Below are 16,081 nucleotides of genomic sequence, written 5' to 3'. Positions count from 1 at the left end.
ATGTAGGTCAGCCACACCCAGACAGAGGACGACAAGCACACAACAGGAAGGGAGTAGGGGGGAAACTGGAGAAACAAGGGGAAATAGACAAAGTAGGCCAACTGCAGATTCTAACCAAAAGTCCTCAATTCAAAATGTTCCTTCAGTAAAAGTAGGCCTGTAAGTATAATTGTGAAAAAGTAGTTAAAGTATTGTGTGACTGTTATAATATTATATCTCATTAGATTATTACTCATGCATTAATTTAAAAGCAGGATGTTGCTGTTGTAGTTGGTTAAGGTGAATCTCATTTTGAACCTGCATTGCAATTATCAACATTATTACAATGAAAAAAAATTACTTCAAATGTCAAAAGTTAACACAATAACTTTCTAATGGACTACTGTTTTCAGCTGTACTTGTATAAACTGTTGGAGTTTAATTAGTAACAAAACATCATGTTTTATAAACTCTTCACATGTTTTGTGTGTAAAACCTTAATTTGTGAAGTAACTAAATCTGTCAGATAAATATAGTGAATTAAGTGTAAAAGAGTAAAAGAAAATACTCAAGTACAGTGCAAGTACTTCAAAGTTGTACAGTACTTGAGTGAATGTACTTACTGTAGTTGCATTCCACCACTGCAAAGAGATTTGATGTATCTATCACTAGAGCAGAGTGACAGCACAAAAGAAGACCAACATGTGTGCAGTTTGCTGTATCTCTCCTCTTATATGTTGATTCATCCATTTTATTTATTTATTTATCTTTAAGGATTGCATCGTTATATGCCTTGATATGTTATATTTCCGTATCTTAACATACTGGTAGATCATGCTGGCTGTTACTGCCTCCTGTGTTATCTTCCAGATCCACCAGAGGTCTCTGCTGAGTCTCTGCAGCCGCCTGCAATCATCCAGCCTGAGGGATTGGCCCAAATAAAAGCTTATGGTGCCTCCAGTGGTGGAAAGTAAAGTAGGCAGCATTTACTCAAGTACTGTACTTAAGCACAGTTTTGAGGTACTTGTTCTTGTACCATCTTAAGTTTTTCTGCTACTTTTATACATCTACTCCACTACATCTTTAAGGTAAATATTGTATGTTTTACTGTACTACATTTATTTAACTGCTATACTTTGAGTTTACTCACAAAACATGACATCAACTCATTAAATGTGATGTATTGTTACAGATTGAAGGCCCCACAGACTCTCTCAAGTGTTTTCAGTCATGTGGTTGATTAGACCAATCAGGTTGAAGCTCTGCTGGGATTTATGTGAGGTCATCATGTACTTATGTCTCCGCAGGAATTGAAAAAATGTGTCCATGCATTTATCTTTAGTAGACTCGGCTACTGTAACGGTGTCTGTGAAGAGCCTGTGAATTCCTGGAAAAAATGTTGAACATGATAATAACTTGGGTGTTATTCTATAAATGATTTTATTGTGTGCATATGATAATATATATATATATATATATATATATATATATATATATATATATATATATATATATATATATATATATATATAAAAATAAATACCATCTTTTAGGAACCTTTAGGGCTCCATAACTAAACATTCTAAAAGGGACCATTTTGCATATTGAGTACTTTTGATTTTGATAGTTAAAGTACATTTTAAAACATTTTTATTCTCCTCTGCTGAATAAATAAAGTTATTTACATGTTTACACAATCTTTATATTCCTTGATTTGGTATGTTTACATATGAATGAATAATTTAATGAATTAAGTAATGACATTTTTAATATTGTGTCCTGCACATACCTATACCTAGAATAGCAGCTCTCAGCTGTGACACTAAATATCTTTGGCTTTTATAAACAAGATGTAACTTGATTTAGGATGTCTGTACAATGTGCACATACTATATGTCCTTCATTTTGGTTTTGATAGAATATTTTTGAGCCGCATTTCTTTAAACTTCATTAACAGCACAAATTATTCCAGTTGATATATCCGTCTCCTCTGAAGCTCTTTTGTCTGTAGAGAACTGTGTGATGTATTCCACAAGAGTTCTTGTCTTCTGTCCTGATACTGCCCGCTGTGCTACCTTCCAGACCCACCAGAGGCCTCTTCCTGCCTTCCTGAGAGCGGAGTCTCTACACCTACCTGCAATCGTCTTATCAGCACGAATGATATAAGATTTTCTCTGCTTCAGTTTCACGCTCATCACTTTGACTTCCTGTCTGAGCTTTTTGTCTTTGCTCTTCTTCAGTTAATATTCAGTGTTTTGCTGTATGTTTGGTTTCTGCCTGTTGGCCTAAGAAGCTTACTGTCTGATACAGTAGTGGAAGGAACTAAGTACAATTTGCTCAAGTACTGCACCTAAGTAAAATTTTGAGGTACTTCACGCGAACTGCTGATTTGTTTTTACACCCAAAACATCTGATTAACTTATTAAATTCACATGAACAGTGATCTCCTGAGTAAAAGTCCTGTGTTGTTGATCAATCCATCAACAAAATACTCAAACTGTAATTGAGAATTCAGTTTAGTTGTATGGGAACCTTGAAGGCTCCATAATTCAACACTATGAAAGGGGCCAGTTTGCAAAGTGTCCACTGCTACTTTTGATACTTTACGTTAATCAGTGAGCTTCCTGTTGTTCAGTGTGGTTGTTTTAAGAGTCACATACCAGCAGCCGTGTGACAGACGGCTGTTTGTATTTGTGTGTGTGTGTGTGTGTGTGTGTGTGTATGTGTGTGTGTGTATTTGCTTCACACCCTGGGGCAGCATCATATCACACCCCGAGAGGGTTGAAATGTCAAACATGTTATTACCCAACTGACACACACACACGCTCTCTCGTAAAGTGTGTTCTGAAGTTCATGACATAATTGTAAAAGCAGATCACTTTCTGTTTCTACACACATGCCGTACCTTCATGGTCTACAGGATATATATATATACACACACACACACACACACACACACACATGCACAAACCCAACACGTGTGTGTTATTTTTCTTCAATGATTCAGGATGTAACAGCTGTCAGGGAGCAGACTGAGTGCTGACTGTGTGTGTGTGTGTGTGTGTGTGTGTGTGTGTGTGTGTGTGTGTGTGTGTGTGTGTGTGTGTGTCATCACTCTTGTGCTCTTGAGCTGTCTACAATCATGTCACATAGTTTTCATCAGCAGTTTGAACAGTTGACATGGCAATCTAAACATTTGCATTTGAATTTTTTTCATTTGTGTGCACAGACAATAATAAGAATAGGAACAATCACATCACATGGAGATCATGTGATGTGACTGAAAGAAAAGAAAAGAACAGTTACCAAAACAGACCTTGAGGTGCACTAAACCAATATTAAAATGTTGGATTATCTTCAAGTTTCACCTCTGCAGGCTGATTTTCATAGAAATTAACTGTAATCAATGTAAAAACTGATGGAAAATCATCAGCAGTGATATTAAAAGCACATCATTTGCCGTTGATGGCCTAAAACACGGTATAGCCCTTTAAAGAGTGATGAGAGGTCTACAGTTAGTGGGATGTCTTCAGCTCGTTCTGTGGTTTCTGTAAACTTTAACGAGCGGCTTGTATTCCCAGCTGAGACTCCACACTGATGCTAAAGCTAAACTCACTGTCTGACTCCAAATTAAAGGAGTCCTCCACAGACTCTGACACTCTTATAACTCTCAGACTCATTGTGGACGGATTAAGAATAAATTAAAAAAAGGATCCAAATCGATGCAGCAGGGACCCAAGATATCATCTTTTTTATTTCACACATTTTTCTTCCTTGTCAAAAACTTGCGTCAACATAACCCATAATGCAACTCTCCCTTTGACAGCTGTGTATGAGATTGGCGTGTGTTATGCCAGGAGCAGCCGTAGCCTCGAGCAGAGATAAGCAGCGGACTACAGAGGTCTCACTTCTTTCCAACTGCACACCTCCAGATTTTTTAAAATTTTCAAACTCATGGTCCTCAACCAACATTGACTCAAGTGACACTTGAGGACATTTATCAGACAACTGTCTCCTGACACTGTCCTGCTCTGTGGCCTGAGGTCTTCAGACTTTTGTTGTTAATTTGACTTCATTTAGCGACTGTGTGACAGTTTTTCTTTAGTTTCTAGAAGATTTGGTGTTTTTAGGTTTTCTGTTCCTTGTTTCATTCATTGTGTTTGAGTTTTCTGTGCCCCTGTACCCCCGCCAGTACGTCTTCTGTTGTACACTGGTTTTGTATCTACCTGCTCCAGCCTGCCTTTAGCTGAAGCTCAGTTCTTTTAAATTGCACCCACGGTTCCTTCACTTGCTTTCCTTCATGGGAAATCATGGGAAGAGAGAGGGAACGAGGAAACATGTTTTAGAGGGAGGAGACGTGGGCTGCCTGCATCTCATAACCCTTAAATTGCCTCCTCAACTCCTCCACTTGCTTCACTTCCTCGCGTCTTAGTCCCTCCCACCGAGGAGGAAAGGGTGAGACACGAGGAAATCATGGGAGAAGAGAGGCAATGTGTTTTAGAGTGATGAGACGTCCTGTCCTCTGGAGCGTCACATTGATTCCTCAGCTGTATTTGCAGAGTTAGCAATTCCTTCAGCTGCACGGTTTCCGGGAAGACTGCTCTCATGTATTCTCGCATACATCTCCTCTCTGATCCCTCCTCGATGCTCGCTCGGCAGTCCTCGGGACAGAAATAAGAGCTTTGAGACGGCCTTCACCGAAGAGGGACGGAACATCTTCCGGTTCGGCCGAGGACAGAGGAGTCAAATAATGGTTATGAGATGCAGCCATCCTTTCCTCTGAAGCATCACGTGAATTTGTCAGCTGTATGGGCGGAGTTAGCAAAGGCTTTCTGCTGCACGGCTTCCCGGAAGGCTGCTTTCGTATTTCCTGGCTAATAGCTCCTTAATCCTTGATCCTCGGCAGGCATAATAGCTTTGAGGTGATCTTCAGGGAGGACGGCCAGAACCACTTCCAGTTCAAGCAAGGAGCTATCAAATAAGAGAAGTGAGATTCAGCTTTTGTGTTCCCAGTCCTTGTTGTCTTGTTACCCCTCTCATGATCCTGGGTTTTGTTTAGTTTCCTGTTTTATTTTGTACAATAATAAAATAATATTTGCTCATATTATGCTCATTTTCAGGTTCATAATTGTATTTAGAGGTTGTACCAGAATAGGTTTATGTGGTTTAATTTAAAAAAAAATATATTTTGGTTGTACTGCACTTTGCTGCAGCTCCTCTTTTCACCCTGTGTTGAGCTCTCTGTTTTAGCTACAGAGTGAGACATCTCACTTCTGTTCCATCTTTGTTGGGAGTCACACATGCACAGTAGCTATATAAGCACTGCTAGCTAGTCAGTTGCAGAATATGAGGACGTGCCACACTAGCACCTAGTTAGAGCATTATAACGTCTGTTACAAAGTGACGAGCATTCGTCACAGAAGTAAAGGCTGGACTACAATAGAGCTGCTTGGAGCAGTTTGTGAACAGTGTTTTCTGTTGGAGATGGTAAGTCCCTTTGGGGTGGACTTTGGGCTTTTTCACTTTGTAAACCTTTAACGTGCACAAAAAAGATAAATAACACAATAAAGGAAAGGGAAAAAGCCAAAAAGCATAATATGAGCACTTTAACTAGTCATTTTCGGTGCCTGAAACTTAACTTTCGACGCCGCATAAAGCTCACTTTTCCTTGCCTAAACTTAACCGTAATCTCCGTCGAAATGACCAGCAGCTCGCAGTGCTCTGTACCCAGCTCACAATCACCTATTCTTGGGTAACTGAACCACCAACAATGACCGGTAGCTCGCGGTGCTCTGTACCCAGCTCACAGTTACCTATTCTCAGGTAACTGAACCACCGCTGACCTGACGGAGCACCATGCAGCGCGTCGTAGCTGGTGTCGGGGAGCTCTGTAGCAGCTTAAACAGCTAGCAACTGCCACTCTGTAGCATGGAGCTCTGTAGCCGATGTCATGTGACCAGTCAGTGGTCTCCTAGTTTTCGTATATCATATGTTTTAGTGTGCATAACTTTTCGTACGTTATCCTACGAACCCATTCATAAGAATGCGTTGATCTCCAGATGTGTTGATTTTGAAGGTTTGTGATAAACTAAAGGATAAAGTGTTCCTTTATGCTTTGAGAAAATTCCCCTACTTCTTTAGCTAAATTAAGTCTTTAAAAACCCTCTTGGTATAGCTTGAAAAAGCATTGTCACAAAAGTGAAAAATGGCTGTATTTCTGACTCAATGAAGAGTTGACATATTAGAGATACGTGGTTCTCACAGGACAGCTAAGCTATAAAACATGATTATCTTATAGAAGGTAATGCATTGCTGTAGATTAAACTACCCAACAGTATATAATGGAGTTAATAAATTATATATATATAATAATAAAATTAGCACAACCTTAAACATCTACAGCAGTAAAATACAACATACACATTAATGCAGCAGTAATATTAATGCACAAACATCAGATATAATGGGAAACACTGACAGGAAGCATTTTACTGCACAATCAATGCTTTTACCTTAAATATTTAAGTACATTTTGATGAAATGGAGCTCAGCGTAAATTCTTGCAGGAAGACTTCTAAACGTAATCACATTTCTCTCTCTTCTAAAACTGAACAGCTGTTAGAGGCTCTCACTTGTATCTGACCAATCAGAAGCTGCCTTGAATATCACGAGCCAATCACAGCATGACATTCCTGTTTTAAACCTGTCTATCTCTGCTGCTCAGTTGTCATTTCAGGCTAAGAGCAACCCTCCTCCTCCCCTTGCTCCTCCAGTCTTCATCTTGCACGGCTCCTGGTTCCTCCTCCGGCAAGACTGCCATCGGCTCCTTGGTTCGGTATTCGGGTTCCTCACACCACCATCAGTGTCTAGACTCCATCGGGGGATCAGCTTCTGGCTTTCCAAACCCCTAAATAAATATATAATTTCATAATGATGGAGTCTAATCTCCAAAGACTGTCCATGTCATATCATGCATTCGTACAATAAATCTTTGCATATCTGCAACGAAGTGTCTCCTGATTGAAATACTTTTACTTCGATAAGCTTTTCACTGCAGGATTTATACTTTTAGTGGAGTAGTTTAACAGTGTGGTATTAGTACTTTTATTGCAATAAAACATCTGAATGCTTCTTCTACCACAGCTCCATTGTGTCAGTAGTCCTTACAAACTACTTCATACTACTTTATAAATACTACGAGCTGCTTCATCGGCCAATCAGAAGGGAGACTTGAACCAAGTCAGGAAATAAAAAACTGCTTCTATAAATAAGTTAATTCACACCTCTGAGCTCTCCCTCCATCCTCCTCCTGTCTCTCTCTCCATCACTCCTTCACATTTCTCTCACTCCCTGTGTGTCCCTGAAGACCAGTTAGATTCCAGTACCGTGAGCTCACTGGGAGAGAGATGGGCAAGAGAGCATCAGACAGAACAGAGAGAGAGGAAAACATGAATATGTTTACTGACAAATTGACAGGCTGACGGGAGTTTCATATGTAAAACATTTTTTGTTGAGTGGGGAGGGACACACACACCCACACACGCACACACAAATATAAACAGCATTCTGTCATAACCCACCCTGTGAGGCTGGCGGACGCTCAGTTGAAGCTCTGAAGGTTTGTGTGTTTTTTTGTCAGTAAATCTAAATTATTTCATATCAAATGTCATTATCTTTTAGTGTTTGGAGGTTATTTATTTATTCAAAGAAATGTATTTACTCTGTTGTTGTGATGTAGTTACTGGTTTCTTTTTAGTCAATAACTTCATAACGTCCATAACAGCTCAAGCATGAAACTAATTAGAAGAATTATAACTTTTTACAGTCTAGCGTCGGTTATAGTTCAATCTGCAGCTGTGCGGAGGTATTATGTTTGGATGGATTTAATGGCACATTAGTGGGATTATTCAGGTTTGTTGGAGAGTTTTGTATGACCATCATTTCTGATAATTTAGCTACCTGTGAAATAATGCAAAACTTTTTTGAAAAGTAAAGGTAAGAATAGTAGCAACATTGTAATATCATTAGTATCAGTGGTGGAAAGTAACTCAAATTTACTTATCTACTGTAGAGTAGTACAATTTTGAGGTACTTAATGTCATTATTTTTTTTTTCATTTTCTTGTATGTCCAAACCAAAGTAGCTAAAATTTGCTGGCTAAAAAATAAAATACAGTTATATATATTATGATATGTACGCAGTGATAGGGGTTAATCTGCCCAATGAATACTTTTTATTTAATATACTTTAAGAACAATTTAATGCTAATACATCTCCACAATTTTGAATGTAGTAATTTCACTTGTAATGGTGTGGTATATCGAATTTCACGCACTATGCAAGTTAGTACATATAAAAAATGTACTGCTTGCTAGTGTACTAATGGAAGTGCACGGCTTGAGACACACTTTTACTTTAGTAGTGGATCTGAGTACTTCATCACCTCTCGTATTATTGGTAGTACTACAGTAGTATTATCATAATCCCAGTACAATAAAGCTTTGCAGTTAACTGCATGTTAAAGTGCAACTAAACACCAGCTGAAGGTCTTACAGGGTGCGGTCATTACTGTAGGGAATTGTGTCTAAAATAAGGCCCTAAGACCTTTCAAATCTGACTCCGATTTATTAATTCCCACGCCTTTTCATCAGACTTAAGTTTACCAGAACACAAGGATCAATCTGAGATGAAGAGTTCAGTTAAGCAAGTTTACTAAAGTCCAGCATTTAAATCACAACACACGTGTGGATTCCCAAAATTACATTAAGTTTCAAAGTCTCTGTCAAATTATGAACACCGTCCAGCCCAAATCCTCATCTCTTATCCTCTTTGCTTGAAGGCGTTCCTCTCCTCTCTCCAAATTCTTTTTCCTGCTCTTACACACAAACACATAACGCATGCTCAAAAGCTCATACATGTTTAAAAGGAAGAAAATCCTGACATCCTTGGATACGTACATGTAAATAAAATTATATAGTACACACAGAGGCACACATACCGATAGCCACACACACACACACACACACAGAGTTCTGTTTTACTAACGGTGTGGCCAATGATCTAACCCCATTCCTTATAAGGCCTGTCTGGTGCCACTTATTCTGAGCTGTAGGATAAGAACACACACACAAAAGCCTTCTCCTACACTTTCCTGAACAAGTCTATACATGGTGAAAATAACACACCTAGATTATAGAAATATTTCTACAGTACTCTGTGACATCACTGTTTACAGGTGCAACAGACTTCAACCCTGTGGGCAGTGGAACAAAGCCATTCAGCTCAGTGTGAAGTTCCTTTTTAATTAGTCTCTCACTGCCAGACCTATCTCCACAGCGCGGTGGAGTAAGGTATGGCTACACCACAGATACATTCTAGGATAGGAGGAAAAAACGCTCTGGGTTGTTTGCATTTCTTTAATCCAATCACAATTGTCTAGGCCGGCGCTGAGCTCCGGACGCAGCGGCGGTGGCTACCAATCGGTCCCAAAACATCCCAGTTAGATAAATGGCATAAAGATATTTTTTGTACTGAACCACCACAGAACCAAGCAGGTCTCCTTTGTTGCACAATCCAAATTTTGTTCATAACTTGCCATTTTCAGCGTGTGGCTTGCTAGCTCAATGTTTGTTGTTGTTTACCGAAGCGAACAGAGTTTGAGAAGGGTAACACACAGAGCGGAAGGTGAGGGGCAAAGCCTGACATCCGGCGCATGAGCCACGTGCCAGGTGTCAGGCTTTGTCCTGGAAATGTACTTCCGTTGATCCAGACTACTCTTTAATCAAAGCATCAGTACAATTAGTGTTGTGTTGTTGCAGATGAACTTGGCTCTGGTCCACGACAGACTGCACATTAAGACGTTCTGGGAGAAGAAGATTAACACTGAATGTCAACATGTTGAGAGCGAAGAGCAGAGAAAGAACAAGAGCGCGCTGGAAAAGTAAGAAACACGAAGTTATACAACCTACTGTAAACAACCTCCAACTATAATTGTCTCAATGTAGTAAAGTAGTAATAGTAAAAGAAAAAATACTCAGAATGCTGGGCCCCGTGATTGCTTTACTGTTATATATAGTGTTGTTACTGATGTGTTCATGTGTGATTAGCGACTAGATTAGCGTAAACGGGCAACACGATGCATTGTGATCCGATCACTCAAACAACTTACCGAGGTGGTTTGGGATGCATTTGACCAAATATCTTTTGTAGTGTAAACGGTCGGTGACGTGTCCTGATGTGGCCCCGACAAGGACATAACAGGAAAATTGTTGGATTATGCTGACAGCGATATCTCCCACCTAAAGGCTAACCACCTGGTGCACACCTACAAGCTCACCTCCCATGCTTTGATCCAGAAGGAAAACCTATTCTGGCAAAGTGTCTCTTTCCTGAAGATCTATGGAGGTCCTTGAATGTGACACCTGTGATCAAGCTGAATGTGGTTTGAGTTGTCTTGGACACGTGGCCGCATGGCAAATAGACACATCTAAAAACAGACGCTCTCATTACAAACTTGTCTCTCAGCGAGCTGGAGGACATACCAGAACAAACACTCGACCCTGCAGATAGTCTGGTTGTTAAAAGGTCTCAGTAATGATGAGCAGAAACCTGAACTCACCTCGTAAACCCGTAGACTGACAGAAAATACACAACCTTCAATCGTTTTATAATCACATATATTTATTATAAGATGTTTCAACTACTGTCACACAGAACATGCGGCGCATACAAAGTCAATGCAGAGACCTGAATAGACGCAAATTCACACTGTGCCATCATTCGCGTGATGCCGTGTCGCATAATCTTATCAGTGTTTAGATTCTCCCGCTGTAGGTGCTTCTCATGTAGCTTAAATTGCCTCCTCGACTCCTCCACTTGCCTCCCTTCCTCATGTGAAAATGTGTTTTAGAGACTTCCTTTCCTCTGAAGCATCACGTGAATTTTTTAGTTGTTTGGGCGGAGTTAGCAACTCTTTCAGCTGCACAGCTTCCAGGAAGGCTGCTCTCATGTATCCTCGGCTATAGCTCGATGCTTGCTCCTTGGTCTTCGGGGCAGAAATAAGAGCTTTGAGACGGCCTTCACCAAGGAGGGACAGTACAACTTCCGGTTCAGCCGAGGACCGAGGAGTCGATGACCTATCAAATAAGGGTGATGAGATTCAGCCCTGCTGTCCAACATTGTTGAATTGTTAAATTGAGGAAACAATTATTGTAGCCATGTGGGCAGGGGGAAATCACAGAGTTGTGTGCTCTTCCAGATGACGTTAGCAACCTAGAAACGTCAGTGTTTGGTTTTCCGAAGTATCTGGGACTTCCACAACAGGTAAAAAGCAAATAGAGTTAAGTTAAAAAGTTGCTTAAGGGATTAGGGTAGACGAAAGTGCATACGGTGCTAACAGACAGACAAACCGGCAACACGCACAAACAGAACAGTCCCAGGTGTGATAGCAGTTCTTTTTCAGTGGCCACTTGGGGTTATGGATTTGGCAGCTTATGGATAGCAGCTGTTTTTTAACCTCCTCCTACCAGAGGGTAGTGGCGAGAACAGAGAGTGACCAGGGTGTGTATTGTCCTTGAAGATACAACTGGCTTTCTTCTGCAGTCTACCACTGTAGATGTCTGTGAGTGAAGGCAATGGTGCTCCAATGACGCGCTCAGCAGCCCTAACCACCCGCTGCAGGTCCTTCCTATTTTCTGTGCAGCTGGAGAACCACACATTGCAGCAATACGTTAGTATGCTCTCTATCACTGACCGGTAGAAGTTGTTCAGCCGGTGGAGAGGGAGGTGAGTGAGTTTTAGCTTCCTTAGGAAGTATAGCCTCTGTTGTGCCTTTCCCAGCTGGTGAGAGATGTGCGTAGTCCAGGTGAGGTCAACCGAGGTGTGCACACCAAAGAATTTAAAGCTTTCCACCCTCTCTACTTCCTCTCCATGAATGGAGAGGGCAGAGTGCTCAGTGCACCTTGATCTCCTAAAGTCCATTATGATTTCCTTGGTTTAGGAAGTGTTTAAGTCCAGGTTATTTTGAAGACACCAGTTTGTTAAGTGCTGAACCTCTTCTCTGTAGGCTGACTCATTGTTGTTAGATATCAGGCTACTATGGTGGTGTCGTCAGCAAATTTGACAATGGTGTTATTGGGGTATATGGTGGGGTATATGGTAAATATGGAATAAAGGAGGGGGCTGAGGACGTAGCCCTGGGGTGTGCCTGTGTTGAGTATGTATGAGGGTGGATGATGAATGCTTCCCAAATCCGTACATTCTGTGGTCTGTTACTGAGGAAGTCCAAAATCCACATGCACAGTGAACTGCCCAGGCCAAGGTTACTCATTTTTTTGTACCAGTTTCTGGGGAATGACAGTATTAAAAGCGGAGCTAAAATCCACAAACAGCATCCCTACATAGGTGTTGTCATTGTCTAAGTGTGTGAGGGCTGTGTAAAGGGCTGTGATGATAGCATCCTCTGTTGATCTCTTTGCTTTGTATGCAAACTGTTGTTGTTCATGACCAGCAAGGATGCCAGATTTGATGTGAGAGAGGATGAGTCTCTCAAAGCACTTGGTGATAACTGGTGTTAACGCAACCAGGCGGTAATCATTGAGGCATTTAACTGTGTTTTTCTTCGGCACTGGGATTGTTGTAGCAGATTTCATGCAAGTGACAGGGACTGCAGCCTGCTGTAGCGAGAGATTAAAAATGGTGGTAAAAACCTCTGTTAGCTGGACTACGCAGTCCTTAAGGATTCTTCCGGTGACACCATCAGGGCCAGGTGCCTTCCTCGGGTTAACACGCAGGGCAGACCTGACCTGATGTTGGAGAGGGCAGAGGGTCATCCTTCCCTGGTAGTGCTGGCTGGGTGCAGATCGTTCTGCTCCGTTTGTCAAAACACAAGAAGAACTGGTTCAGCGTGTCAGGAAGCATAGCCTACTATCTGTGGTGTCAGTGTCTGTGAAAGTGTCCTTGTAGCCAGTAAGAGTTTTAATTCCCTGCCACATTTCTTTGGAGTTGTTAGTGGAAAAGTGTTCCTCTATTTGCTGTTTGTACTTGCGCTTGGCCTCTTTGATGCCTTGTCTCAAATTTTATCGAGCCTCTTTGTAGGTCTGCAGGTTCCTGGATCTGAAGGCCACAACTCGTGATTTGAGTAGATATTACAAATTAAATGTAAATGTAGCAAAATATGTATATGCAATACATGAATTAATAGTTTCTTACCATTAACCCAACATTTACTTTCATCCACCATGCTTCTGCGTAATATGACGGCAACTCCACAAATAGTGTTCAATTTCACTGACTTTCTGAGTCTTTACTCCGATTTAAGAGGGCTTTCCCGTGAATTTTCCCAGTCGGAAATAATTTGTTGTCCCAAAGTTTCCCTCTTTATTCCGGTTCCCTGTCTACTCCAACTGTGCCTTGTCTTGTGATTAGCTCCTAGTGTATTTTTACATGTCTGTTCTTTGAATTTTTTGTCTGTGTGTTTGTTGTGATTTCCAGCGTTGCTAATTGTGTTCAGCCTTGTCTTAGTTTGTTATACTTGTGGGAGAATAAGCTCCTGTTCCTGTATCCTACCTGTTGCTGTCCTGTCTGCTTTTGGGTCCAAACCCGCACACACACCAGATCCACCCATCTCTAGCACAGTTTATTTATTAGCCATTCTATCTGCACCCCCAAAGGTTCTTCTTGTGTCATCCCGTCATTACATTATGATGGGATTATCAGGCGTATGTATACATCCTCCTATTAAACCTTCACCTCTTTGCATTACACCAGCTATTAGCCCTATCCCTCCTAACTCCAGTCTTCTCCTCCTCTACCCCCACTTAACCTCACACCCACCACCTCAACCCTTCACACCTAATCCCCCTGCTATCCATTACACTGTACCCCTAATCCCCCACCTATCAATACCATGTATCTCCTAATCCTTCAGCTATCTATTACAATGTAACACCCAACTCCACAATTATCTTTTTTTCAGGGGTTTCAAATGTGGGCAGAGACCAAAGCTACCTGGAAACCCCCCTGTGGACACATGTCGCTCTTACATTTAAACTGCTTTTAGAAAATGAGTCTTAGTCTATAAAAGCTGTTTACTTTTGTTTAGTTTAATAAATTCAAACTAAAGTCAATCAATGCTTTTACTTTTTAGTAGCTAGTCTGAGGACTCTATGGTCTGTCTGTCTGTTTTTGTGTCTGCCTCTGCTGAGGTCAGGTGGCTTATCAGCAGCTAAAAGGACAAATGGAATAATCCAGAAAACTCGACAGGAAGGTGACGAAGACACAGTGAGGACAGCTGACAGTGAGGGTTAGGTTACACAGCGTGTCTGTAGTCTCTTTGTCTTTTGTCTACACGTTTGCAATTTTTATCTCCTGCACGCATGCTTACACGCAGAGTGATGGTGTGTATTTGACTGATCGTGAAATGAAAGAGTGAAGTGAAACGCTGATGTGACAGTGATAATACCACAGCTGTCACCAAGATACCAGATCTGCCTTGACTAATAAAGGGCCTGACACACCAAGCAGATGGCCAACAACTAGTGGCGACGAAGGCCAACTGTGGCGTCACCTCTCGTTGTTGCACGTCGCCTTTGTCTTGGCCAAAACATTTAAATAGAACAATTGTTTTAGATGTGATACTGAAACACTGCGAGGACCAATACGCTGCAAAGATCTAAAACTCTGAGGACCGAAAACACTGCGAGGACAGAAACGCTGAAAGAACCTAAAACGCTGCAAGGATTAAAACACTGCGAGGAAAGAAACACCTTATTTTGACTCACCTTCTCTGTGTTTCTGCAGGCTGTTAAATAAAAGCTATACAACATCTGTGTTCGAAGCTGCTGAACATAAGTAAAGAAAACCTTCCTCTGTGTGTTTCCAGGCTGAGGGCGGAATGGCTGGTCCGCCTGGAAAAAAGAACCAAACACCTGAAGAACCTCGACAAGTACGCCAGGAAGGTCAAGGTGGAGAAGTCTGCCGACCAGACAGGAGCTCAAACAAACGGGGATGAAGAAGATAAACAGTGACTTCATAATATTAAGAGCAATAAAGTGACTTTTTGGCAAATAAGAACTTTGATTCTTTTGTATTGAAGTCTGTAGAATTTAGTCTTTTGTTTGCCAGAATTTGGATATTGTGTGCACATAATAAAAATAAGGGTAAAAATCCTATATCTTGACAACCAACAGTTTGCACAGGTTTTTTTCACTGTACAGACAATATGATAAACTTTATTGTGATGACACAACAGAACACACAAACAGGGTCATAGACAGGATATTATAAATACTGAGATCACGATTTTGAATCCCTTCACATCACAAAACCGTCTTGACAAATGTTTAACTAGACTAACATGATGTTCATTCGTTTAATAGTTCAGTTATGTTTTCTGTAAATCAGTCGTTCCCACAGTGGGTGCCTTGATTGATCACATCATTGATCATTTTTGTGTGTTTTTAAAGCTACAGGAAATTCTGTGTTCATTTTGACAAAATTGGTTTCCATGAGCACCGCCACCCCATTAAGATCTTAAAGGAACATGTGTGGTGGCAAATTTTATATTAACCATTTGTTTAATGATATAACCATTTGTTTAAAGATCGTTTTATAACGCCACAAGATTTAGCTTCTTCATGTGTAGATTCAAAAGACTCCAAGTGAAATAGTTGGCAACCGTGAACTATAGCCTAGAGAGTTATTTAGTTTTACTAGCTTGAAGCTCCTCACATTGTTGACTTTTTGCTTAGATAGAAGTGGAGAAGGCCGATGACTCGAAGGGTTTCTGTCTCCTGAGATAAAACTGTTGTTTAGGCTAATGTTAAGAACAGAGAGCAGAGGGGAAGGTGAGACAATGGTTTGAATGTTAGTGATGTTCTCTCTTCAACTATGAGCATGCTAAAGTCATTTAGAGGGGAGGCTTAACAGAGGTCTTCACTATATGATGTTTTGATGTTTAGATTTTAGGTTAGAAAGACATTTTCAGTACCTTTGAAACTGTTTTCTCCATTTGCAAATGTAAATAAATACTCAAAGACCAGAATTTGGTTTAATTCTCAAACAGTTGTTATTTGTTTTGATTTTATCATGAATATCACTAACG

At 40.7% G+C, this 16,081-nt stretch overlaps 1 protein-coding gene and 1 long non-coding RNA gene across 2 annotated transcripts; both read left to right on the top strand.

The window, feature by feature from the left end:
- On the top strand, positions 1-1,424 carry LOC114556161 (uncharacterized). The gene is made up of 3 exons (XR_003692641.1): positions 1-159; positions 850-1,067; positions 1,172-1,424. It is a non-coding gene; the product is annotated as an uncharacterized LOC114556161 (long non-coding RNA).
- Positions 1,425-7,562: 6,138 nt separating this feature from the next.
- Positions 7,563-15,005, top strand: LOC114555428 (protein FAM240B). Its single transcript, XM_028577796.1, has 3 exons — positions 7,563-7,597; positions 9,798-9,919; positions 14,861-15,005. The coding sequence occupies exons 2-3, from the start codon at positions 9,798-9,800 to the stop codon at positions 15,003-15,005; spliced, it is 267 nt and encodes an 88-aa protein (XP_028433597.1). The 5' UTR covers positions 7,563-7,597.
- The last annotated feature ends 1,076 nt before the right edge of the window (positions 15,006-16,081 follow it).

The sequence above is a fragment of the Perca flavescens genome, chromosome 5 (genome assembly GCF_004354835.1).
Source record: "Perca flavescens isolate YP-PL-M2 chromosome 5, PFLA_1.0, whole genome shotgun sequence".
NCBI classification, from domain to species: Eukaryota; Metazoa; Chordata; class Actinopteri; order Perciformes; family Percidae; genus Perca; species Perca flavescens.
The sequence above is the reverse complement of the archived record's forward strand: the minus strand, read 5'-3'. Positions and strand labels throughout refer to the sequence as shown.